The sequence below is a fragment of the Eulemur rufifrons genome, chromosome 2, assembly GCF_041146395.1.
Source record: "Eulemur rufifrons isolate Redbay chromosome 2, OSU_ERuf_1, whole genome shotgun sequence".
Lineage (NCBI taxonomy): Eukaryota > Metazoa > Chordata > Mammalia > Primates > Lemuridae > Eulemur > Eulemur rufifrons.
Genome location: NC_090984.1, coordinates 125,909,671 through 125,933,317, shown reverse-complemented (window position 1 = coordinate 125,933,317; position 23,647 = coordinate 125,909,671). Strand labels below are relative to the sequence as shown.

Below are 23,647 nucleotides of genomic sequence, written 5' to 3'. Positions count from 1 at the left end.
CGGACGACTCAGGCCTTATCTGGGGGGGTCCTGAGCCTGACCCAGCTCCCCCTGTGGAGCTAAAGCAGCAGGCCAGGACCCCCTTGCAAGGGCTTGGGGGGCCCTGAGGCACACCCCAAGCTCCCCAGGCCTCCAGGGCTGCCCAGGCTGGGAGAAGAGCAAAGCCCAAAAGCACCAGGCGGATTACAGGTGACCCCTGACACCGGGGAGGCTGCTAAGCGGTTTTAGGCAGGAGATGGAGCAGATCCCCGTCTCAGAAGGATCATCTCCGGAGACGGGTCACCCGACGGTGACGGCTCAGCCGGGTGGGGGCAGACGCAGCCTCGGGCGGCTGCGAGGCCCAGGGAGGCAGGATGCTGCGGGGAGAGTCGGGCACCCCTGGAGAAGACGCTGCCCTGGCAAACCCAGGCTGGGGGGGGGAGCCAGGGCCGTGCGGGACGCAGAGGGCATCCCGTGGGCACGGGAGCGCAGCGCACAGCAGCCTGGCCGCCGCGGGCACAGGCAAGGTGCAGGGGCCGCACCTGACGTGGCACACAGGTGGGCGCCGCACCCAGCCCAGACCCCTGCAGCTGGGCCCGCAGCCCCAGCACCAGGGGCCCAAGGCCTTGCCCCACTGACGTTAAGGGACCCCTGTCTGGAGGGCTCAGGCTTGGGGACGCCACAGAGAGCCACAGTAGCCCAGGAGACAGCGAGCCCTGGGCAGGGAGACAAAGAGCGACACTTATTAGACTATTAAATTCCCAGGAGAAGGCTCGCCTGTGCCGTAGTCTAGCAGAGGGTCCCGGGGTGGGCTCCCCGGGGAGTGGGAGCACCTCGTGGTCAGCTGGAGGCGGCCTGAGGCAGAGGGAGAACGGAGGCCGGGCCTCACCCAAGCCGCCCCCGGGGACGGTAGAGGCAGGCGGAGGGCCAGGCCTGAGAGATTCGCTCCTTTGGACCATTCTCTCCAACAGCCCACATTGAAAGCTGCTTTTTTATTAATCTGAGAATTTAGTGGCCAAACTTTCTCTCAAAACAATATGGAAGGCCAAAGGCAGGCACCAAACCCGCCCCACCCTGGCGCAGGCCTGGGCCTCCCTGGCGGGGTGGGCACCCCAGTGCCGGTGCGGGTGGCGCTACAGCAGCAGCCCTCTCAGAGGCCGTGCGGGACAGCCCCAGGACGTCACCCCCACCAACAGCAGCCTTGCATCCCTGGGCCCACGATCCGCTCCCAGAATGCCTGCTGCAGGCCTGCCCCGTCCCCATGGACAAGCAACCTGCTCTCACAGCTCTCCCCCCACCGCTGTTGCTTCCTGCTTGTTTAGGAGACGGGGTCTCCCTCTGTCACCCAGGCTGGCGTGCAGTGGTGCAATCACAGCTCACTGCAGCCTCCACCTCCTGGGCTCAAGCAATCCTCCTGCCTCAGCCTCCTGAGTAGCTGGGACTACAGGTGTGTGCCATCACGCCCGGCTAAGTTTTTAAAAAATTTTTTGTTTAGACAGCGGTCTCGCTGTGCTGCCCAGGCTGGCCCTGTGGCATGGGGTGTGACGTAGGACAACGGGCAGTACCCGAGTGCCTGTCCACGGGGCGGTGGGCGGCTGGGCCCGCAGCTCCCGAGCAGCGTGTGCCTGGGGGAGCCCATGCGCTCGCCCCGAGGGGCTTGGTGTGGGCACCGTCCCGGGAGCTTCTCTGCCACCCTTCATGTCCGAATGTCCACCCATGGAAACGTCTTGGCCAAAAAGTTTAAATTAAAAAAAACCACTAAAACAAAAAAATCAAATAAGCATTTTTAACAACACGATAGGACATTTATGATGCTATAAACAAAAAAGGCAGAGCGCAGATTCCATAGAGTACGATCTCAGGTACGCAAAACGCTGCGCCAAAAAGCGCAGCCGCCTCGCCAAGCGGCCCTGCGGGGCCCCAGGGATTTCTGTCATCTTTTCGAAGTATGTTAAAATGAAAACAAAAAGCCATCCAAAAGAATGGGTGTTAACTTCTTGCAATGAAAGGGAAAAACCCGGGGGAAATGGCAACAGTCCCTCCATCTATAAAAACCCCACACACGAGGCCGGGGGTGCTGGTTTTGCTGCTCTGTCTTGAATGCCACCTAACGTCTTCGCACTAAGGGGACACACAGAAGACACACTGCCATCGCCCTGGGCGCCCGCAGCCCACGATGGTTCCGGAAGCCCCCGGCCCCTCGGGAGGGCAGAGCCCAGAGGAGCAGAGATGGTGGAACCCTGACCCCGCCACCAGGCCTGGCCCGCCCGCCACGCTCGCAGGCACAGACAGACGGCCTCTGTGCACGGCCAGGTCACCTCCCGGGGAAGAAACGGGCCCTGCTGCCTCCCGGGCTGACCACCGCACCCAGCCGGGCGGCTGGCACACACCGCCACCGCGGGCCACACCGTCTGCCCGCCCAGCCCCTCCCGGCAGGGCCTCAGGACAGCCTGAGGGCAAAATAACGGGCGCCCGGAGAACCGAACTCCACAGGAAGATTTTCTAGTGTCCCGAGTGGCACTGGGGACGCACACCAAGAAATGACTGTTTATCTGAAGTTCCCATCTGCCTGGGCGTCCTGTACTGTTCCCTGCTAGTTCTGCGCCTCTACAAGAAGGTCCCTGCGAGACCAGGTCGCCCTCCAGACGAGTGCAGACACCCCCTCCCCAGGCAAGCAGTCCACGCGGCCCACGGGACCGGCCCAGGGGACCGTGCGGCCCCGCAGGCCCCACGGGATGCACCTGGGGTCCCACCCAGAAACCAGAGACAACCTTGCAGTGTCTTCTGGGGGCAGAGACAGAGTTGAGAGGAGGTGGCCTGCTGTCACAGCCGCAGGGCGGGCGCTTGGCGGCCCCACAAGTGCCCCCGCCACAGACTCCGCCGCAGCACAGCTGGCGGTGAAGCCAGGGCCATGGCCCAAGGCAACACGCACAACCCTGCGGGTGCCGGGGCCGAGGGACAGGCGTCCTAACCTTTCTCTAGTTCCTCCATCACAGAAAAAGAAAACAGGTCCACCTCTGTCTGGCACTGCTGGTTCAACCAAGTAGCCGCGGGGTCCAAGCCACTGCGCCCTCACAGCACCCCCGAGGGCCTGGGCCACCGAGGGGTTCCGGGAGAGCCGCGCAGCCCCAGGCAGGACTCCTCCCAAATCTGTGCGGGCCCAGAGAAGCCTCACCTCCAGAGGTGGGGCAGGGAGCGGAGTCGCGGACAGCACGTCCAGGTGGGCACGAGGCATACCCTGGGGGAGCCGCCACAGGACACAGGAGGGCAGACAGACAGAGATCCTCTCCACACCACACGGGGACTGAGGCACGGGACAGTCTGGGGGTGGCCAGGGCCACACCACGTCCGCAGCAGGCAGGCCTGAAGGCCAAGCAACGCAGCCCACTTGCCATGGAGAATGTGAGTTGGGGTCCAGGCCTCCCTCCCCCGCTCCAGACTGGGACCAATCCAAAAATCCACGTGCAGAGGGGCCCTGCCGGAGCCCCCAGGGGCCGGGTGCCCTCCGTGCCAGGGTGGGGCTGGAGGCAGGGCCTGGGGAGAAACCAGGGTCCCTGGGGTTGGGAGACAGACCTCACCTCACAGAGCCCCTGCACCCCCGGCTGCCCCCTGCGTGTGGAAGCAGTCCACCTGTGTCCACACAACGTGGCAAGGAGCAAGCTGTGACCCTGGTGAGGGGCTGCCGGCGCCATGCCGGTGAGGTGGCAGGAGAGGCCCGCAGCCTCTGCTCAGGCCGACGACCCATTTCACAGACGGGTACGGCTCTGTGCCAAGGGCACAGGGCCGGCGTCACCAGACCATGCAGGCGTCAAAGGCACCAGAGGCCATGCTCAGTGGAGACGCAGGGTCCCGGGCACTCAGATTCGGGGAGCAGGCCAGTGGGGGCAGCGAGGACAGAGGTGACTTCTGGCCAACGGTGCAGCCAAGCCCACCATGCAGGTGGGGCGGGGAGGGGCTGGGCCTGGAGTTCACGCGCACAGAGGGACCAGAGGCCCTGTGGCCCGAGGAGGGGTCTCGCGGTCCCAGGGAGGGCCAGGCTCTGGAGGAATGAGACGGAGGCACACACAAGGCCACCGCACCACCCTGAGACACCGTCAACCGAGGACCAGCCGGCCCCCAGGAACCTCCCCGCCCCCAACAAACTAGGGCAAGGCCAAGCCACAGGCTCCCTGGGGCCTAAGCAGCAAGAGAAAGGGGAGAAGCCCCCAAGCCCCAGCCCAGGGGGGCCCTCCTGTCTCTCCCAGTCCTTGCAAAGCAGCTCCCTGGGGGGCTGGGGTGAGGGGGAGGCAGTGAAAAGTTTGGGGTGACTTAGAGGCATGCTTGGGATGATGGCTCCCGCTGAAGACCCCGCAAGGGAACCCCGCTGGGAAGCCCCTGGGCCCAGGCTGCAGGAGGGGCTGGAAGGAACCGGGCCCCCTGGCATCGGGCTCCCCACCCCTGGAGGAGACGCACCCCGGGCCCGGGACATGGGCGCTGGCCCCGGCGGGGACCCCACACCCTCCACAGCCCCCGAACTCCTGCTCCCTTGCGCCCCCCAAGACCACGTGCTCCTCAGGCTCCCCGCCCCGGGCCGGTCGGGCCCAGCGCCCCCGGCCCGGCCCCTGGGATGCTCCCGCGCCCCCGAGTCCCCCGCGCGCCCCGGCGGGCCGCCCCCGGCCCCAACAGGTGGGCAGAGCCCCCGCCCCCCGCGCCCACCGCCCGCCCGCCCGGCGGGGCCGCCCGAGGGGCCATTTTGGGCAGGGGCGGCTCGGCGGGTGCGGTGCGGGTGCGGCGCGCGGGGCTGGGCCGGGCGGCGGCGGCGGCCCGCGGCGCATAAAGGCGGACGCGGCCTTACCTCCGACCCTGTACATGTTGGCGGCCATGTCCGGGCCGGGGCGGCGGAGGGCCGCGGGGCGGCGGCGCCGGGCGCGGGCGGCCGGGAAAATGGAGGCGCGATGGCGGGGGCGGGCGCGGGGCTTAAAGGGGCCGCTGCTGCCGCCGCCGCCGCCGCCGCCGAGGCCGCCGAGGCCGCGCAGGGACGGGAGGGCCGCGGCGCGGGCGGGAGAGGAAGAGGAGGAGCGGCCGCGGGCGGGGAGGGGCCTCGGGCGCCGCCGCCCACCGCGCGGGCCGTTACCCGACCCCGCGCCGCCGCCCGCGCGCCCCTGCCCGGCGGGCTGCCCGCGCCGCGGGGCCTCCCCGCGCCCCGGTCTCCGGTCGCCCTCCGCGGGGCCTCCCCGCGCCCCGGGCCTCCGGTCACCCTCCGCGGGGCCTCCCCGCGCCCCGGTCTCCGGTCGCCCTCCGCGGGGCCTCCCCGCGCCTCGGGCCTCCGGTCACCCTCCGCGGGGCCTCCCCGCGCCCCTTTCCTGGCAGGCCCTGCCGGCACCCGGGGGGCGGGGGGAGGCCTTTCAACACCACAGGTGGTCCCCCCACCCCCGCGCCCCTGCCCTGGTGGGCACTCCCGGAGTCCCCGTAACCCTCCCAAGCGCCCGGGGGTGGGGGCCCCTCCACCAGGGCCTCTCCCTCGTGAGCCCTCCCTGCGCCCCGCAGAGGACCCTCCCCTCGCTCTCCAAGGGGCCCCCCTGGCTGCCCAGCCTGGCAGCGGCCCTGGCCTAGAGGCCCAGCCCACACCTGCCTTCCAGGCCTAACCCTTGCCGCCCAGCACAAGGTGGTCGGTGGCCCTGCCCCCATGTCATCCCTGGCTGTGGTGGCCTCCCAGAACTGTGACCTGGAGAGAGGGCCACCCTCCGAGGTGCCCCTGAGGCTGGAGTGCAGCAGGCCTGCCGGCCCCAGCCCAGACCCACCCGGTGGGGCGCTGGGAGGGCTGCAGCCTGGCTGCGTGAGGCACCTGCCATGGGTCAGTCTGTGTTTGCTTTTGTGCTTATCAAGGTCTAAGGAGAGTGGCGAGTCCAGCGGCCCAGATGCCCCGTCAGGAAGAGGAGAGGACGTGGCGTCCCGGATGGTCCCAGCCAGAGTTTGGAGGCAGGTTTGCTATCAGTGTCCCGGAGGTGTGCTGGGGGGCCCCAGGTTGCTGGTCTGTGCAGCACCTGGGTGACTGCCTGGTGTGGCCACGTGGAGGTCCGTGGCTGAGGATGCTGCTGTCCAGTTAGAGGGAGGTCCCTGTGGGATATGGGGGGCAGGCAGGGCAGCTGGAACGCAGGAGAGAGCCCAGGGGCTGCAGTGCAGGTTGTGGGCAGGTGGGGTGGAGCACTGAGGAACCGCCGCCGTGCTCCACACCAGACCCCAGCCAGGTGGGCAGGAGACCAGCGCCTGCCGGATGGAAGCTCAGTGGGGAGCCAGGAGGGCTGTGGCCACACCCTCGTGCTGCAGACCACACCAAAAAGGGAGTCCCTCCTGGTGAGCAGGGGACCAGGGGCAGAGGGTGCCCGGAACCGGTCACGTTTGCTCGAGATGGCAGGGGAAGAGGAGAGCGAGCAGCTCACGTCCAGGAGAGGGTGGTGATGTACAGGCAGTTTCCCCAAGAAGGGCCTCTCTCCCTCCCGCCGGCCCCGCCCTTAACCTGGGGCCTACATCTGCCTCCGCTTCCCGAATGAAGCTATAGCGTGAGATCTCCCGCCAGCACCTAACAGACTCGCCAAACAGTTATCATAAATGCCGAAAGATGCCCAGGCAGCTGTTAGGTATGGAGAGAACATAGGAACTTCATGCCTGTAGTGTCTTGCTTCTGCCTCCATCCTTGAAACGGACAGGCCTCAACCCGAGCACCCGACCACATCACGAGACATCATGGCAACATGAGGATTCTCCCCTGCCCCCAGCCCGGAGAGAAGCCCACGGAAGGACTCGTCCGCGGGGGGTGGGAGAGGAGCGCTAACTGCTGGAGCGCGGACAGGCAAGGCTGACCTGCGGGAAGCAGGCGTGGGGTCCGGCGTCCCAGGGAGGTGATCCCAACACCTAGCTAGTCCCCGTGAGAGTGAGGACGTGGCCCTCACAACGCACAGTGATGTAAGTCACAAAAAAGAAAAAATTGAGAAGAATTCATCCATGTAGTAGCAGAGTGAACAGAGCGGCTTATGTCAGAAAAGGAGTGACTTGCAGAGAAGTCGAATGCTGACCACACCTGACAACAGAAAAACGGGGTCAGGGAGGGCGTGTGGGCCGATGAAAAACCCAGACTAGAGGAAAACACAACTGAAGAAACAGAAGACAACTCCACAGGAGTGCAGTACGTTCTAGGGTCTTAAGAGGAACGTGCTAGGTGATAAAATCGCAGAATGAGGGGAAGATTCCAGAGCCAAGGAAACACACTAAGGACCAAAATCACACCTTCCCTGGAATAAGTCAGCAACAGCAAGGGGCAGAATATCAAATTACTAAGAGAGGAAAGGCTTGAGATAATTTCAGGGCAAGACAGAGGGATTAAAGCAATAATTTATTCATTCAACCATTATTTGCTAAACACCCACTCCAAGCCACACACCATTTTAGTAAGGAGACAAAGTCTGCCCTCAGATAGTTTACAGTCTAGCAGGGGAGAGAGGATGATGAATAATATATAAAGTCATGAGTTGTTAAGTGCTTTGTAGACAAAATTGGCCAGGCGTGGTGGTGGCACCTGCAGTTCCAGCTTCTTGGGAGGCTGAGGCAGGAGGATCCCGCTTGAGCCCAGGAGTTTGAGGTTGCTGTGAGCTGTGATGACGCCACTGCATTCTTGCCTGGGCAACAGGGCGACACTCTGTCTCAAAATAAAAGTGCTTTGTGGACAAAATGACGAGCATAAGGAGACAGGGTGGTAACAGTGAGGGCACCATTTGGGAGGTCAGAGGAGGGTTGCAGGAGGTGGGGTAAGAGGCCAGGAGCCACGTAGGCCGGTGAGAGGCCTGTGGGGACTTTGGCTTTGCCATTGGAGGGCTCTGAGTGGCCTGAGCTGACTGACCTTTGTCAGAAGGACCCCGGAGGCTGCAGGGAGGGTGGGAGCCGGCAGTGGTTTATGGCCAGAGACCGCCTCAGGCACAGGGCACCGGGAGCGGAGGGTCAGGAAAGTATTCAAAGATCTGCTGCAAGGAAGTGTCCCTGGAATAACAGGAGGGCCTGCGTATCATAGGGCCACTCCCGTCCCCGAGAAGCCCACACAGCATGGTTTAGAGAGACCCACCTTGCCCGTTACTAAACTTCAGGGACTAATGTAGCCGTTTCTCAGGAAGAGCGTACCGCATACAAGGACAAGAAGATCCACTGACCTCTGGTTTCTCCAGCACCATTCTGGGCTTGAAGGCAGAGTCCTTAGGGAAAGAAAGCGCAGCCGTAAGCGTCCTTTCCCCAGCAGGTTCTCACGCAAGTCTAGCAGCCTCAGGGAAACAGTTTTAAACATACAAGAGCCCAAGCAGTAAAAGTCTTTAAAAATTTTAAAACTGACCTTAAGTCTAGCCAACAAAGATGTAAATGCAAATGAAGACTTTGGTCTAAGTACTGGCACCGCACGGCCCGGTCCGAAGGGGAGTGCGCAGGTCGCAGGGCGGAAGGTCCCCGTCAACCTTGCCGAGGAGAAGGACGCGCGTGAAGGTGGCGTCGGTGCAGGTGCTCCCCGTCCAGAGCCAGCGTCGGGCAGGTGCTCCCCGTCCAGAGCCAGCGTCGGGCAGGTGCTCCCCGTCCAGAGCCAGCGTCGGGCAGGTGCTCCCCGTTCAGAGCCAGCGTCGGGCAGGTGCTCCCCGTCCAGAGCCAGTGTCGGCACTGCTGTCCGCGCCGAAGCAGCCTGCTGAGAACTGACGCCTCTCAACGTCTTGGTGATTGCTAAAAACAGTCGTAGGACAATCTTCAGTTTGGGGTGAAGAAGCATTTCTCTGATTTCAGCAATAATTTTTTCTCTCAAATATTTTAAAATTTATAAGGAGTAGCTCTACACTTATTTTATGTTTCCATATGTCCTTCATCCCTGCATATCCATTTAGAAATATCTGGAATAACTTACACCAAGTGTTAACAGCTGTTAGTTCAGTGATCAGATTGTGGGCGAGTTTTTAAAAACTGCATTCTTTGTTGTACTGCAAGTATTTTTGCAAAGCCAATGAAGTCATTTTTTTAAAATGGGGGCCGTGTTGGGCACCGTCGGGTGGCACTCAGCAAGGCCACGAAGTACGTCTCCCAGGCGCCGGCCAGTCCTCCGTGGCCAGGCTGTCCCCGCCGAGGTCTCTGAGCTGCTGGCCCCTTCCTGCTTGAGGTGTCGGAGCTGGCCAGCGTCACAAGCTGGAAAGGGTGCCAGGGGCCTGGGAAGACACACGGCCAGCCCTGGGTGAGCCTGTGAGCGGGAGACTGCCCCCTGCCCCCCACTGCCCCTGCCCCACGGGAGCACGGGAGCCGCTCCCCTTTCCAGGGCACCCCTAGTGCTGGGAGGCCAGCTGTGCTGCGGAGTGGGGAGGGACTCACCCGTCGGGGAGACCGAGTGAAGGCGCACGCGGTTCCGATACGGGCAGTCACACTGCAGTGTCTGCTGGCAGTGGAGGCTGGGTTGAGTGAGTCCTGCCACGTTGGAGCTGTGGCACTCTAGATGGGTCCCCACGGCTGCTCGCAGGGCCCTTCCCACTCCCAAGCCTGCTTCCCCGGCCTCTCCTTGATTTCACGTGCCTCGGCGACCCCCCCAGGACGAGCCCACCCTGTCTGCTGTGCAGATTCCCCCCAGGGGTTTTGCAGCTGGGGCACCATTGACATCAGGGCCAGGTCACTGCGGGGCGGGGGGGGGGGTGCTGCCCTGCGCATGTGGGTCTCGAGCAGCACCCCAGCCTCTCCCCACTGGACGACAGCAGCGCCCGGGGGGAGGCAGAGTGCTCCTCCCCAAGGATGTCCTCATCTTAATCCCCAAAACCTATGGACGAGCTCGGTTACGTGGCGGAAGGTGATTAAAGTGGCAGACCCGTTGACCACAAAAAGGGAGCGTGTCCTGCATTACCTGGTGGGCCCAGGGTAATCACAAGGTCCTTAAATGTGGAAGGGGGAGGCAGAGGAGGCGGTGGGGGCTCAGAGGCAGGGCCCCAGAGGTGCCCCGCCAGGCGGAGCCAAGGCATGAGGACAGCTGCCTGATGCTGGAAAGACCAGGGGAGGGGTTCTGCCCTGGAGCCTCCAGAAGGAGCACAGCTCTGCCAACACTGCCGCAGCCCAGCGAGACCCCACTCGTACTTCTGCCTCCTGCTGTGAGGCCCGTCCACGGACAGGGCGGGGGCTCAGGTGGTGCTGCGGGCATTGCTCCTAACAAGCCGTGGACCCGGGCTGGGGACAGGCAGCAACCAGAGCTGCACAGCTCTGCACACCCCCTGGCAACTGTCGACACTTCAGCCCCCACTCTGCACCAGGAGGCCTGGGGGCGGGAAGACTCCGCATGGAGCCAGGCCCAGGGCACCCCACCCCCACCCACCACCAGCGGCCTGAGGAGGGGGGCAGGGCCCTGAGGGCCCCCAGGGCTGCCCTCCACCACCCTCTGGATCCTGAGAAGGGCAGAGGATCCCTAGGGTGGACAAAACTAAGTTCAGGGGACTCCAGAGAGGATCGGGGCAGGGGGGCACCCAGCTGTGTGATCTTGAAGGCTTCCTGGAGGAGAGGGGAACTTCACTGAGTCCTACAGAAAGGAGGGGCAGGGAGGCAGGGGCAGCAGGGGGCCGGCAGGGTGGTCAGGTCTGCATCAGCCACAAGCTCTGGGAGGGAGCCAGGCTGGCGCCAGCACGGCCACCTTGCTGGAGTCCCCATGGCTGTGCAGACCTGTTCCTGCCCTCACCCAGGGCTCGGGGGAGATGGATTCATCTTGCCCCAAAGCCCCACCCAGCCCTCCCCACAGAAGCCCAGTCAGGGATCTAACAGTCGCCGAGTCCAGGGCGCTTCACCCACCCTCACCCCCGCTGCAGTCCTGCCTGCCCCCCACCCCCGAGGGCTGGGACCCGAGACCACCCTCCTCCGTCGCCCCATTCCAGGCCCCCTCCAACTTGGCCTGCCCAGAATGCAGCCCTGCCTGGTCACCTCCAGCTCAGAGCCCTCCTGCCGGCTTGAGAAAAAGGCAGTCACCACCGCAGGCCTGGGGACCACCTCCCCAGCCACCTCCCCAACCATGTCCCCAGCCGGCTCCCCACAGCTTCCCAGGCCCTCTGCCCACTGCCTTCTTGGCCCTCGTCACCAAGTCTCCACGGCGCCTCCCTCTGTCTGGCACCTCTCTGGACCCCTGACTCCTGCCACTCCTGCCACTGCACCCCACTGGCTCACGCACGCCCATCTGGGCCGTCAGAGGCAGGACCCAGTGGGACCCCTCAGTGCCCATGACATGGAAACACCCGCCCCCCCCCCCCCCCCCCGGGGACCTCTGGCCTCAGCCCATAGCTTGGCCTCAAGTGGGCAGGTCCCCAGTGTCCCAGGGGAGCCCTTGCCCCAGCCGCCAAAGGAGCCAGGTCCTGAGCCAGCGCTGTTTGGACACCAGTGCACCCCACTCAGGCCCAGGTGGCTGCAACCCGGAGGGCAAGCCCCCCAGGCCCCTCCAGCAGCCTCCTCAGGCCAGCCTGGGGCAGGGCAGCCACCCAGGCCCCCTGGTCAGGCCTCCAAGGCCTCAGGAGGGGGCAGCTGGCCTGAGAGGGTCCTGGGCCTGCTTTCTCACTGGTGGGTGGGCCATGACCCCCGTCCTGCCCGTGGACCCCCAAGGAAAGGCGCTAGAGGACAGACACTGGGTTGAGCTGGTTCTTAAGAGGGAGGTGACCTCGAAGTCGCCTTGCGCCAGAAAGCTGCGCTCCGGGACAGGAAGGCGCGGAAGGCGCTGGTGGACTCGGCAGAGTCCGGTGGGTGGGAGAAGAGCACGTCCCTGTCGACGTCCTCAGACACCAGCTGGGCCACGATCTGCATGATGTCCTGCAGGCGACCGCAGGGTCAGGGAGCCACGGGCGGGGGGAGGGGACGGTCCCAGATGGGGCTGAAGAGGCCCGCGCCCGCTCACCCTGCCGTGGGAGGGGGTCCCTGCGCCCGGCCTCTCCGGGCAGCCCAGCATGGCCAGCCGCCGGCGCTCGTCGATGCTGACGCTCCAGTGGCGGCCCGGGCGCCGGCGCTCCGGCGGCTCGCACACCTGCGGGGACAGGGCAACGGGTCGCGTGAGGCCACCGGGCCGCGCCCCTGCGCCGCCGCCTCCCACCACCCGCCCCCCCTGCCCCCTCCGCGAGCTCCCAGCGGGGCCGCCGGCCGTGTGGCCTCTGTGGCTTTGCGCAGTGGCTGTGCGCCCCGACCGCGGCCGCCCGCACCTGCCCGCCTCGCTGCGCAGCCCGTCTGCCCCGTCTGCCCCGCTGGAGGCCGTTCGGCGCACTGGGGGAGGGGGAGGGGGAGGCTGAAAGGCAGGACTCAGGGGTCAAATCCACGACTCCCTCCTCCCCAAGCCCCCTCTAAAATGATCACAAACAGATTCAGGGGAAAAAAATAATGCTCATTAATCCATTAGGATAAAAGACCAGGCTCCAGGGCAGGAGGGCCACCAGCAGGGTACAGGGAGTGGGAGGTGGGGGTCCCAGGAACGCCAGGACCAGGTGGGGCCAGGATGACCTCCTCCCCCAGGTGGACTTCTCAGGCGGGCTGTCTGTGCAGTCCCTCCAGACTCTTGCCGGGCCAGAAGCCCCCAGTACTGCCACCTCCCACCCAGCTGCAAGGGGCTGTGATGCTAAACGCAGGGGATTCATACAAACTCAAAGTTTAGTCCCATTCCCAAAACAATTACAAATAGAATTATGCAATCCCGCAATCCCACTTCTGGGTATAGACCCAAGAGAACCGAAAGCACCTGACGAAAGTGTCACTCAAGTGTAGGGGCAGAATAAAGACACTGTCACGTCTTTATAGAGTCTTCAAAATCTCGAAAATTTTAACATCCTCTGAGCCCTTTCAGAGGAAGCAGCTAGATGATGTCTCCCACCAAAACAAGGCAGTAAACCGAGAAACAACAGGGCCCAGGACACGGGATCCTGCATGCAGAGGGCGGGCAGGAGGGCAGGCCAGGCGGGCCTCGTGGTGGCCGCGTGGGCAGCAGGGGCTCGGGGCTCCAGGGGGTCGCTACCCAGGGAAAAGCAGAGCTCCCAGGTGACCCGACATGCTTAGGCCTGTGAGAGGAGTGTCACAGATTTGCTGGAAAGTTTGGGAAAGAACTAATAATCACCGAAAACGGAAAAGAGGGCCAGGCGCAGTGGCTCACGCCTGTGATCCCAGCACTTTGGGAGGCCGAGGCAGAGGACCACTTGAGGTCAGGAGTTCAAGACCAGCGTGAGCAACATAGCGAGACCCCGTCTCCACAGAAAATACAAAAATCAGCCAGGTGTGGTGGCACGTGCCCACAGTCCTAGCCACTCGGGAGGCTGAGGCGAGAGGATCGCCTGAGCCCAGGAGTTGGAGGCTGCGGTGAGCTGTGATCACACCACTGCTCTCCCGCCTGGGCAATACAGCAAGACCTTCTCAAAGAGAAAAGAGAAGAGAAGAGAGAAAATGAGGTGGGAAAGGAGACAATGATGACCTCCATGGAAAACAAAAAGCCACATAAGAAAGGTCACCTGGTGACAGCAGGCCCACATCTCGGCCGTGGACAGGGCCACACAGTCACTACAAAGCCAGTGCGGGAGCAGATGTGAAGAAAATACGGCCGAGCGCTGTGGAGCGCGGGAAGGGGAGTGCGGTGGGAGGCGAGGGTGCTCAGCCGCGGTGTCTGGCGTGCGGCGCGGGATGAAACCGAGAAGTAACAGCACGAGCGCAGCAGCTTCTTGTAACTGAATGTGCGGTGGGACACCTGCGGGGGCCGGCACGGTGGGCTCCGGGGACGCTGCTCTCAGGTATGTACACACACGTTTAACAAGGGCGACACGGAACTTCAGAAATCGAGATTGCGTGACTGAGACTGACCCAACAGACACGGGAGACCTTGCACAGAACCCAAACCCACCGAGAGCCCGTGTTCTCACCAAACGACGCACCACGCACGCAGACGGGCCACGCGTCGGGCCACACGCAAATCAGATCCCCGACACACGGCAGGTGCCCAAACGCCGGGTGCTGCAACTGCGAAGCGATGCAATTAAAAATTAATAACCAACGGACAACAAACACGCCCGCTGACATGACGTTCCACAACACCCTTCTAATTAACTCCTGAGTGAAAAAGACAATCAAGACTGAGATGCCAATTTATTTAGAAACGGGCAACAATGAGGTCCCAAACCCCAGCTGAAGTCAATCTACAGCTTCAAGCGCATCATTAGAGCAAAGCCCAAAACAATGCCCAAGGAAATCACTGGAGAAGCCAGAAAAAGAATAAAAGAAATTCACTGAGAGCTTAAAGATCGAATTAGGAAAGATTAATGAATAAATTAAAATGAAAAAAAAAAGTGAATAATGATCACAAATGAGTTCTCTGAAAAACCAACAAAAGACTTGATCCTTTCCTTCCAATCTTCCCAACTTCAAGCAGATCCATCCGTGTTAGTTTTTTTTTTTTTTTGAGACAGAGTCTCACTCTGTTGCCTGGGCTAGAGTGAGTGCCATGGCGTCAGCCTAGCTCACAGCAACCTCAAACTCCTGCGCTCAAGCGATCCTCCTGCCTCAGCCTCCCAAGTAGCTGGGACTACAGGCATGCGCCACCATGCCCAGCTAATTTCTTCTGTATTTTCAGTTGTCCAACTAATTTCTTTCTATTTTTTTAGTAGAGACAGGGTCTTGCTCTTGCTCAGGCTGGTCTCAAACTCCTGAGCTCAAACAATCCACCCGCCTCGGCCTCCCAGACTGCTAGGATTACAGGCGTGAGCCACCGCGCCCGGCCCATCCGTGTTGTTTTTGCCAACTTTTTCATGTTTAGCATACATTTACTGTCTTTCTTTTTGGATCTGCAAGTCCATAGACTTTATCCCTTTTCTATTCAGTTTCCAAAATAGTTTTCTCTTTGCTTTTAAGCATCTCCTCCTAGATTCTGGCTGGTAAATATTTGAATGTTATAAATATTACAAGTGTTTTCTTCTAGACTGTTGTTTAACATTTTTGTGTTGTTGCACCAAACTTATAAAAATTCCGCAGTCAGATTTGTTAGGCTTTTCCTTCAAGGATTTTATGTTTGGCTTAAGAAAGGCATTTCTCTCTCCCAGATTCTAAATGTTGCTCTTGTACATTCTCCCAGTGCTTACGAGGTTTGGGTTTAAAATTTAGTGTGTGTGAGCTCGTGCGCTTTGTGAGAGGTGGGGCTGCACCCTACCGCCCTGTGCGTGGACAGCCCTTACCCAACCCCGTCACTGAGAGGTCCCTTCCCCCGCCACTTTGAAATGCCATGCTCAGCATACACTAAATCCCAAGACTTGTGCAAGGGGCGATTTCTGGACTACTTGTCCTAGGTCGTGGATGTGTTTGCTACCTTCTGTCTCAGCACCACACAATTTTTTTTTTTTTTGGCAAAGTCCTGCTCTGTCACCTGGGCTAGAGTGCCGTGGCATCAGCCTAGCTCACGGCAACCTCAAACTCCCGGGCTCAAATGATCCTCCTGCCTCAGCCTCCTGAGTAGCTGGGACTACAGGCATGCGCCACCATGCCCAGCCAAATTTTTTTTCCATATATTTTTAGTCGTCCTGCTAATTTCTTTCTATTTTTTAGTAGAGACGGGGTCTCGCTCTTGCTCAGGCTGGTCTCGAACTCCTGAACTCAAACCATCCGCCCGCCTCGGCCTCCCAGAGTGCTGGGATCACAGGCTGAGCCGCCGCGCCGGCCGACACCACACAATTTTAGTTGTCAGAGCCTAGAGCAGAGCTTTACAAAGGTGTGCATGGCTCCTTTCCAAGTAAAATCTAAAAATCTTTATTTTTTTCAGATTATATTTTTTATGAAGATATTAGCAATATATTGTTTACTTTTGCATGTCTTCCAACTCTGAATAAGCAAAGCCCCATGGCACAATTCTGTGACTTGCGGATTTCACTCAAGGGCAGGCCCGTCAGACCCGCACTAGCTGGGCATGCAGCAGGCGGCCACGCGGTCCAGCTCCACAAGCCCAGGCAACCCTGCCGAGGCTGACAGCAAAGCATGCCGTGAACTGACGCCAGGCTTTCGGGCATCCACCTCCGCCCCCAGGCGGGATGTTCCCCCTTCCATTCCGCACACGTTCATGCTCGCGTGCCGGACGGGTTGTTTTCATCACTCTGACGACGTCTTTTAACGAGCACACTCGGTCCGTTTCCATTGGTTGAATTAAATGACATGCTGGTAATTCTATCTGCCGCCTTCCCCCGCGCTGTTCGTCTTGCCTGCCCCACGTGTCCCTCTCTGTCCTCTCCCGCTTTCTTCTGGACCGATCGTGTGGCGTTTCTATCCCGCTCTCCCACCACTGTTCAAGTGTGGTTCTCTTTCTGCTCGTCGGTGTAATCATAACGTGCGTGCAAGCCCACCAAAGTCTCAAGTTGACAAACATCTCCGTCCTCTTCTCAAAGAACATGAAGCCAGACCCCTTTAGCTCACTCGCAGGCACCGTTCTGACATCATGGCCCTGCAAGGGGACACTGACTCCACCCCTGCTTCTCTGCGGGCGAGAGGTGCCCAGTGACCCGTCCATACCAGTCCCAGTTCACCCACGCACTTCCCTCCTTTGCACCTGTCATGGCGTAGCCATTTCAGGCCTTCTGACATCACTTTTGTGTTGTTTGAAGTCTGTTCTTCAAAACCGAGGTGAGTCTGCAGGGGGGGGGGAATTCTCTGTTGTTAGTTATCATTTTTTAAATGTATTTATTTAGCCCTCTTCGTAAACGATGTTTTTGGTGGGTATAACGTCCAGGGGTGACCACGGTTCTCTCAGCACGCACGTGTGTGACATTCTCGTCTAACAGCTTCCACAGCCGTTAATGAGAAGGCACCTGCCAGTCTCACTCTCGTTCCTTGGACGGTTCTCTGTCCTTCCTCTCTCACTGCTTCTGAGATCTCTGTCCCTGGCTTTCTGCAGTTTCACTGTGCCGGGTCTAGGTGGATAATCCTCTTACCTGTGCTGCTTAGGATCTGCTGGGCCCTCAACACTACAGTCTAAATTACTGCCTATAGTGGCCAGCCTCCAAGATGGCACCCTGTGACCCCCACACCTCCTGGTGGGCCTGGCCTTGTGTTGTCCCTCCCACATTAGATAGGGATGACCAGTGTAGCCAGAACACTGCAGAAATGATGGGGTGTGGCTTCCAAGGCTAAGTCACGGGAGCCATTGCAGCGTCCACCTCACTCTCTGCACTCGCTCACCCTGGAGGATGCCAGCCCCGTGTTGAGGACACTCAAGCTGTCCCTGGTGAGGAGCTGGGACTTCCCGCCAGCATCCAGCGCTGACTGGCCAGCCGTGTGAGTCAGTCTCCCGCCTTACTTGAGCTTTCAGATGACTGTCACTCTGACATCGTGACTACAACCTCCTCAGACTCCCCAAGCCAAAGCCAACCAGCTAAACAGCTACCAAATTCCTGACCTATGAAAACCGAGATAAAAATACTTATTATTCTTTTAAGCTGCTAAGCTTCGGGGAAATTTGTTACGCAGCAATGGATAACTAATACATTTCCAGAACACTACATTTAGAATAAAATTTTCAAGATTCACGAAAAGTTTATTTTTTAAAAAACAGAGACTGCACTGAATTATACGTGGGAAACCCGGCAGGTTTAAAATATTACATCTGCCCAAACAATGACATGGTACACGTTTCCACAAGGTGTTACACATGTTGTTCAGTAACATTTTTATAGTGTTCTCCATATAGGTATAACAAGAACAGACTCATTTCTAAGGACGTCATAGTTTCTGTGCCTAAAGTGAATGGGATCATCTTTCCATTCCATTCTCTGGTTCCTTATGTTTAGTGTATTAAAAAACTATTGAGTTTTTAATGGTAACTACATCCAAACTCCCACTTTTATTCATGTTCCTATTTTTTTAATTGGCTTAAGTAGATTTTCTAGGTAGACATCAGCTGCAGGCAGCAATCACGTTAACTTTTGAGACATTTGTGCCATATTTCATTTTCTCGGCTTCCTGTAAGGCTGTAATTGCCAGCATAGTGTTCAATCGTCACGGCGATGCTGCGCACACCTGTCTGCTTCCTGCGCCTGATGGAAACACGCCCGGCGAGGTGCACGGCGCTCTCGAGACCTCCTCTTTGTCAGGTTTCCGAGACGTCCACCTCTCACTGCCTCATCCGGAACCTAGACTTTCACGTTTCTTTGGTTTTTAAGGAGAGATACTGGACTTTATTAACAATATTTTTCAACATCTATTGAGATAATCACATGGCTTTCCACCTTTTGTTAATGAACTTTATTTAGAGATTTCAAAATTCCTTCATCTTTGGTTACAATTTTCTTTTATTTATATGCAACTTCATTTATTCAATGTATAGTCTGGGAGCACTCAGTAGGTGCCAGGCGGTGTCCTACGCACTGGGGACAGAGCTGTGAGCGACGGAGACACGTTCCTGCTCCTGGCAGGCGCCTGCGTGCCCGTGAGGCCACCATCCGGTTGGGAGTTCAGCCCGTCAGATGCCGCTAGACGCGCTTTACTATTTATTCACGATTTTCAACCTAGGCACGCTGTTTCCTTTTTCCCTTTTCTCCTGTCCTCCCTCCCCCAGCACTGGTGTTAGGGTGATGCCAGGGCCACACAGGAAGTGGCTCAGGGCAGCTCAGGCCTTGTCAGTGGGCTGCTTATTCCCTCCTCGTTTGGGAGTGCCCACCTGCGCTCTCATCTGGGCTCCCACACTTTTTAGGGAAGATCTGGGACCACTTTAGAGTTTCTTTTGTTGTTACTGGTTGCTTGAGGTTTTTTGGGTTTTTTAAATCAAACTTGGTAACACAAATGCAGACATTCACTTTTCAGGGTCTTTATCCCCAACATTGTGACATTTCACAGTGAAAGGCCCGTTCTGCCCTCTCACTAGGGACCCTGCAGCGATCTCCCCGCAGAACCCGGGTCATCGTCCCTTGTTTCTCCTGCCGTTTTGTTCCCCTCTCTCCACTGGCGATGCTTCTTCTAAGCTTATGATTTTCTCTCCTACTTTCCATTTTCCAGGTGATTTCCTTAACTTTATATTCCAACCCTTTACTGAACATTCCAGTGCTGCTATGTTAATTTTTTACGAGCTCTTTTAAGATTTTTCCAGATGTTCCTTTTTACACAGAATCCTTCCCTTGCTTTATGCATGGAACGTCTTGCTTTTCCTTTTCGGAGGATTTCACTCTCATGTCCTGGAGGGATTTCTTCCCTTCCTTACCTGTCCCTTCCATCTCCAGGTCCTTGCTCTGTGGTCACAGGAAATGGGAGAAGCTACAGTGCTACCGGAAGCTCCAAGGACCGGGCGAGGCCAGTTGAATGTGATTTGAGCCGGGCGGGTGCAGTGGGCAGGGCTGCGTCTTGAGATCTGACCTCCAGCATCTTCAGGTCTTTCCTCGGGGACCAGTCGCGCTCCGCAACGGCTGCCTGTGCACCTCTCCCTGAGAGGCAGCCAAGTCCAGGGGCCAAGGTCATCGTTTCGCAGTTGGATTTCCACTCCTCCAGCATCACTGGCTGACCATCAGACGGCCCTGCCACACTCATCTACCCTTTTTGTTGTTTAGAGACAGAGTCTCACTCTGTCACCCTGGCTGGAGCACAGTAGCACGATCACAGCTCACTGCAGCCCCAATTCTCTCGACTTTGCTAATGGTGTGTGTGTTGCCTCAGTAGTTGTTTTCACACGGGGCTAAATGTATCCATCTTTTCTTTTTATCGCTTGGTTCAAAAGGCCATTGCTACCCTGTGGTTATAAAGGAACTTGCCTAGTGTTTCTTCTGGTACTTTTATGGTTTTATTTTTCTACACTGAAACTTTTTTTTTTTTTGAGACGGAGTCTCGCTCTGTTGCCCAGGCTAGAGAGCCGTGGCGTCAGCCTAGTTCACAGCAACCTCAAACTCCTGGGCTCAAGCGATCCTCCTGCCTCAGCCTCCCGAGCAGCTGGGACTACAGGCATGCGTCACCATGCCCAGCTAATTTTTTCTATATATTTTTAGTTGTTAGGCTGATTTCTTTCTATTTTTAGTAGAGATGGTGTCTCACTCTTGCTCAGGCTGGTCTTGAACTCCTGAGCTCAAACGATCCTCCCGCCTCGGCCTCCCAGAGTGCTAGGATTACAGGCGTGAGCCACCACACAGGACTTGCTTGTTTTTCCTTGATCTTTGACCAGTTTGCTGGATGGAAAGAGAAGACAACCTTCATTGTGATTACACTAAACTGCAGAAGCCGCTGGGAGAACTGGCCATGCTGGTGAGTGCTCCTCTCCAAGAACACAGCGTCCCCACACGCTGTTTGAGTCTCTCTGTAATTCTTTGGGGGTGTTTTAAAGTTTCCCTCAAACCGGTTTTGTGTATTAAGTTTATTCCTGTTGTCAAGTGCAGACTGGCCTTTTCCATTTGTTTATCTTCCAGCCTGTCGTTTGTATCATACGATCTGCTGATTCCTGTGCGGGCACCGGTGCCCTCTTCCCGACCCCTCTGTGGATGGATCCCAGGCCATCATCCCGGAGGGACGGGGACAGACGGCGGCATCGTCTCCAGGTGGTGCTGGCTTCTGTCTGGCGCCCCTGGGCTGCTCACTCATATTTAGAGGGGCTTGGCACGTGGGGCGTCGGGTGCTTGACGGCTGCTCCTGCCGCTCCCACTGGGGCTCCCGCTGCAGCTCAGAGCTGGCCTCCTCCGCTCCGTCCCCTGTGGTCGCCACCTCCTGTTGGCCGAGCTCTTCCCCAGTTCTCCGTCCTGTGGTTCCTGCCATCTTGGGAGCCTGTGGTCACCTCGGCAGGACTGTCAGGAAGCACAAGTGCCCATGGCTGGACATTGGGGGCGGTCTCCTCCTTGGCCTCAGCCCAGGCCACCGAGCTCTGGAAGCATGTGTCTGCTGGCAGGTGGCACAGACAAGCTCACCTCTCCTGGGCTCAGGCTGGGAAGAGGGAGGGACAAAGGACTGATGTTAGCCAGGTCAAGGGCTCCCTGGGAGGTGACACCTGAGAAGGGGCTGTGGGAAGATCTGGAGAAGAGCATTCCATGCCAAGGGGGTCACAAGGTGGACAAAGAGGCAAAACACCATGCAGGATAAGGTCAGAGAGAGGGTGACCCAGTGCATCCCTTGGGACCACAGCCAGCAGCTAGCTTGTCCCCCACGGGCTGGAGAGCAGAGAGGGAGGAGGCAGAGGAGCTTCACACAGGGGACCAATGCCCACGGGTGCCAATTCCCTGTCCTCAAACCAGAAATCTGCACGTCAGCAAACACACATCAATGCCCCCTTCCCACCCTCAGCCACCAACCTCTCCCCTCTACTGCCCACCACCTCACTGGGTCCTTCACCCCCGCTGTCCTGCCTCCCAGCTTGTCCTCCACTCCCCCATTACCCGTAGCCCCCCGGTCCATCTCTTAGGGCTGCAAATGTGGCCCAGCTGCCCCTGCCTAAGAGCCACGGGGTGGCTGCGTACCTGCAGAGTGTGGGTCCAATGCATCCCGACATCCCTGCCCCTCGGACACAGGGCCCTGCAGCTCTGCCCCAGCCCTGTCCAGAATGGAAGCCCCGTACCCGTCCCTCCTCCTGAGCATCCCCAGCCCCTGACATGTGCCACATGTGTGCATAGTCTGGATTGCCTGACATGAGACGTAGGCCTCACAAAAGCTGTGGGGCCTGCTGATTTGGTCTCCACTCATGTCCCCGGCACTCGGCACCCTCGTAGGGGCTTAAGGCACGTGGGCCTGAAGGATGCGACTGGGAAGCCACAAGGTGGCCGTGGCAGGCCGCTCTGGGAGCCCACTTTCTTTTCCCACTGCATTTTCACGTAAATCTGTGACCTCAGCAAACACACATGCAGATGGACACACACCTGAGTGTGTGGCCCGACCCCTCCCCACACCGACCTGACTGCAGGACCAGCACCCAGACCCAGAAGGCCCACCAGTGCCCAGAAGCCCTCGGGTTCAACTCATCACAGCCCAAACCCACCTCTGAACCTCCCAAAAGTGGAACCACACAGGTGGGAGTCGGGCTTCCTTTGCTCATGGAGTGTCCCCTAGGGCTGCGGCAGCTGTGTCTGTCCCTGCTCATCACTGCCGTGGAGCAAGCTTACTGCTCACCGTCCAGTGACAGGTGGACAGGAAAGTTGCTTCCAGTTTGGGGCCGTCATAAGCAGAGCTCCTATGAGGACGCTGGTCATGACTTTCACTGACAAATCCTCCTCCTGACAGCTGATCTAGCTGGCTGGGAGGGCACTGTCCCTGCGGTGACGGTCTTGTTCTCTGCCCCTCCTTGTGCCACCCTCTATGGTGGGGGTGCTGAGCACTCTGACTGGGCCCAGGGGAGGGCCGAGGCAGGTGTGCCCTGCACCCTCTTCCTGGCCTCAGGTGGCCCCTCTGCCTGCGCAGCAGAGGCAGATGACCCACAGGCCTGAGAGGCCAGAGAGATGCAGGTCCACCCTGGTGCTCACCCAGGGCCACGGGGCAGAGAGCCCCTCCCAGGTCCAGTGTCGGCTTCTCGTGAGTCCCGATTCAGCCTTCCCCTGAGGCCCAAGAGGCCCCTTCTCCACACCCACCACAACCAGCCCACCCCAATGCCAGCTCCTGGGGTTTCCAGACAAGAGCCTCAGGTGGGGTGAAGAGGGGAGGGTGGTTTTGGCTGGGGCTTCCTTCTGCTTACCCAGTCTTGGGTCTGCAGTCCCTGCTGAGTGCTGCTCTGGGCACTGGGCTGGCCTCGGGTGGCTGTCGGGCCCAGTGGGGGAAAGGGCTGCCTGTGCTCTTGGGACAGCTGCGACTCCGGTGTCTTTCTCTGGGAAGGCAGCTTCTGGCTATCCATCGCTACCCCTAGCAGGCAGCTTGTCTGCACCTCCGGGACTCCGAGGGAAGGCGCAGGACCGGGCGGGCGCCCTGGGCAGAGGGCGGAAGCGGGGTACACGGCACTGACTGGTGGGCCTCGGGCCAGTGCGCCCCGCGGCCGGTCCTGCGGGCGGCGTGGTTACCCCAGCTCCCCCTGCCGCCCTTCTCCAGGGGAGCCGCTCTCTGCCCCTGCCGGCCCCGCCAGGCTGCCCGCTCAGCCTCCCCCGGGGCTCCCCGGCCCCCTGCCCGGCCGGCCCCTGGGCCCACACCGCGGGTACGTCTCAGGACCCCGCGGCGCTCGGCGCAGGGGGGCGCGGGCGAGCGAGAGGCCGGAGCTCTCCCCGCGTCGGTGTTCCCCGCCCCTGTGACCTCACCTCGACGCGGCCGGACCACGCCCAGTCCCCGGGGCGAACCCCTGGGGCCCGCGCTCCGCGGGGTCTGAGCGGGGAGGGGGGAAGCAGGGCACACGCGGTCCCGAGGCGGGGCGGGGTCCGCAGACGGCGCGGGGCCGGGCGCGGAGCCTCCGTGCTCCGGGGAGGCAGGGGGCGGAGCCTCGCGCCGGGACTTCCGCTCAGGCAGGGCCCGCCCCGCTAGTTCCGCTTCCGGCTGCGCGGCGCGTGTGCCCTGCGCTCTGCCTCGCGGGCGGGCGGGGCGCTGGGTCCTCCCCGGCGTCTCTGCGGGCCCGGGCGGGAGGAAGCGCCTGGCAGGGGCGCGGCCCGGGGAGGGCCCTCGGGTTTGTCTTGTGGCATCAGCACCTACGGTGGCCCCGCGGTCCCGAGCGTGGCAGACGAGAGTCTGCTCCCCGAACAGCTGCTCACGTCCATCTTGTTTTGCAGCCGAAAAGAAAACGAGCAGCACGTGCTCT

General features: G+C 59.9%; 2 protein-coding genes across 5 annotated transcripts in view; both read right to left on the bottom strand.

The window, feature by feature from the left end:
* MTA1 (metastasis associated 1) overlaps positions 1-5,031 on the bottom strand; it is a 43,529-nt gene extending 38,498 nt beyond the window's left edge. For 3 of the 4 annotated variants that reach the window (XM_069490903.1, XM_069490910.1, XM_069490918.1), the window contains exon 1: positions 4,814-5,031. In XM_069490903.1, coding sequence (XP_069347004.1) covers positions 4,814-4,841 — 28 coding nt within the window. In that variant the 5' untranslated portion in view covers positions 4,842-5,031. The remainder of the gene's footprint in view (positions 1-4,813) is intronic. The other variant, XM_069490926.1, reaches the window with a different exon arrangement.
* A 6,525-nt stretch (positions 5,032-11,556) lies between these two features.
* Positions 11,557-23,290, bottom strand: TEX22 (testis expressed 22). The gene is made up of 4 exons (XM_069490883.1): positions 23,157-23,290; positions 22,607-22,833; positions 11,876-12,001; positions 11,557-11,790 (listed from the first exon to the last, which is right to left on the bottom strand). Exons 2-4 carry the CDS (start codon positions 22,760-22,762, stop codon positions 11,626-11,628), a joined length of 447 nt encoding a protein of 148 aa, XP_069346984.1. The 5' UTR covers positions 22,763-22,833; positions 23,157-23,290; the 3' UTR covers positions 11,557-11,625.
* Between the last annotated feature and the right edge of the window lie 357 nt (positions 23,291-23,647).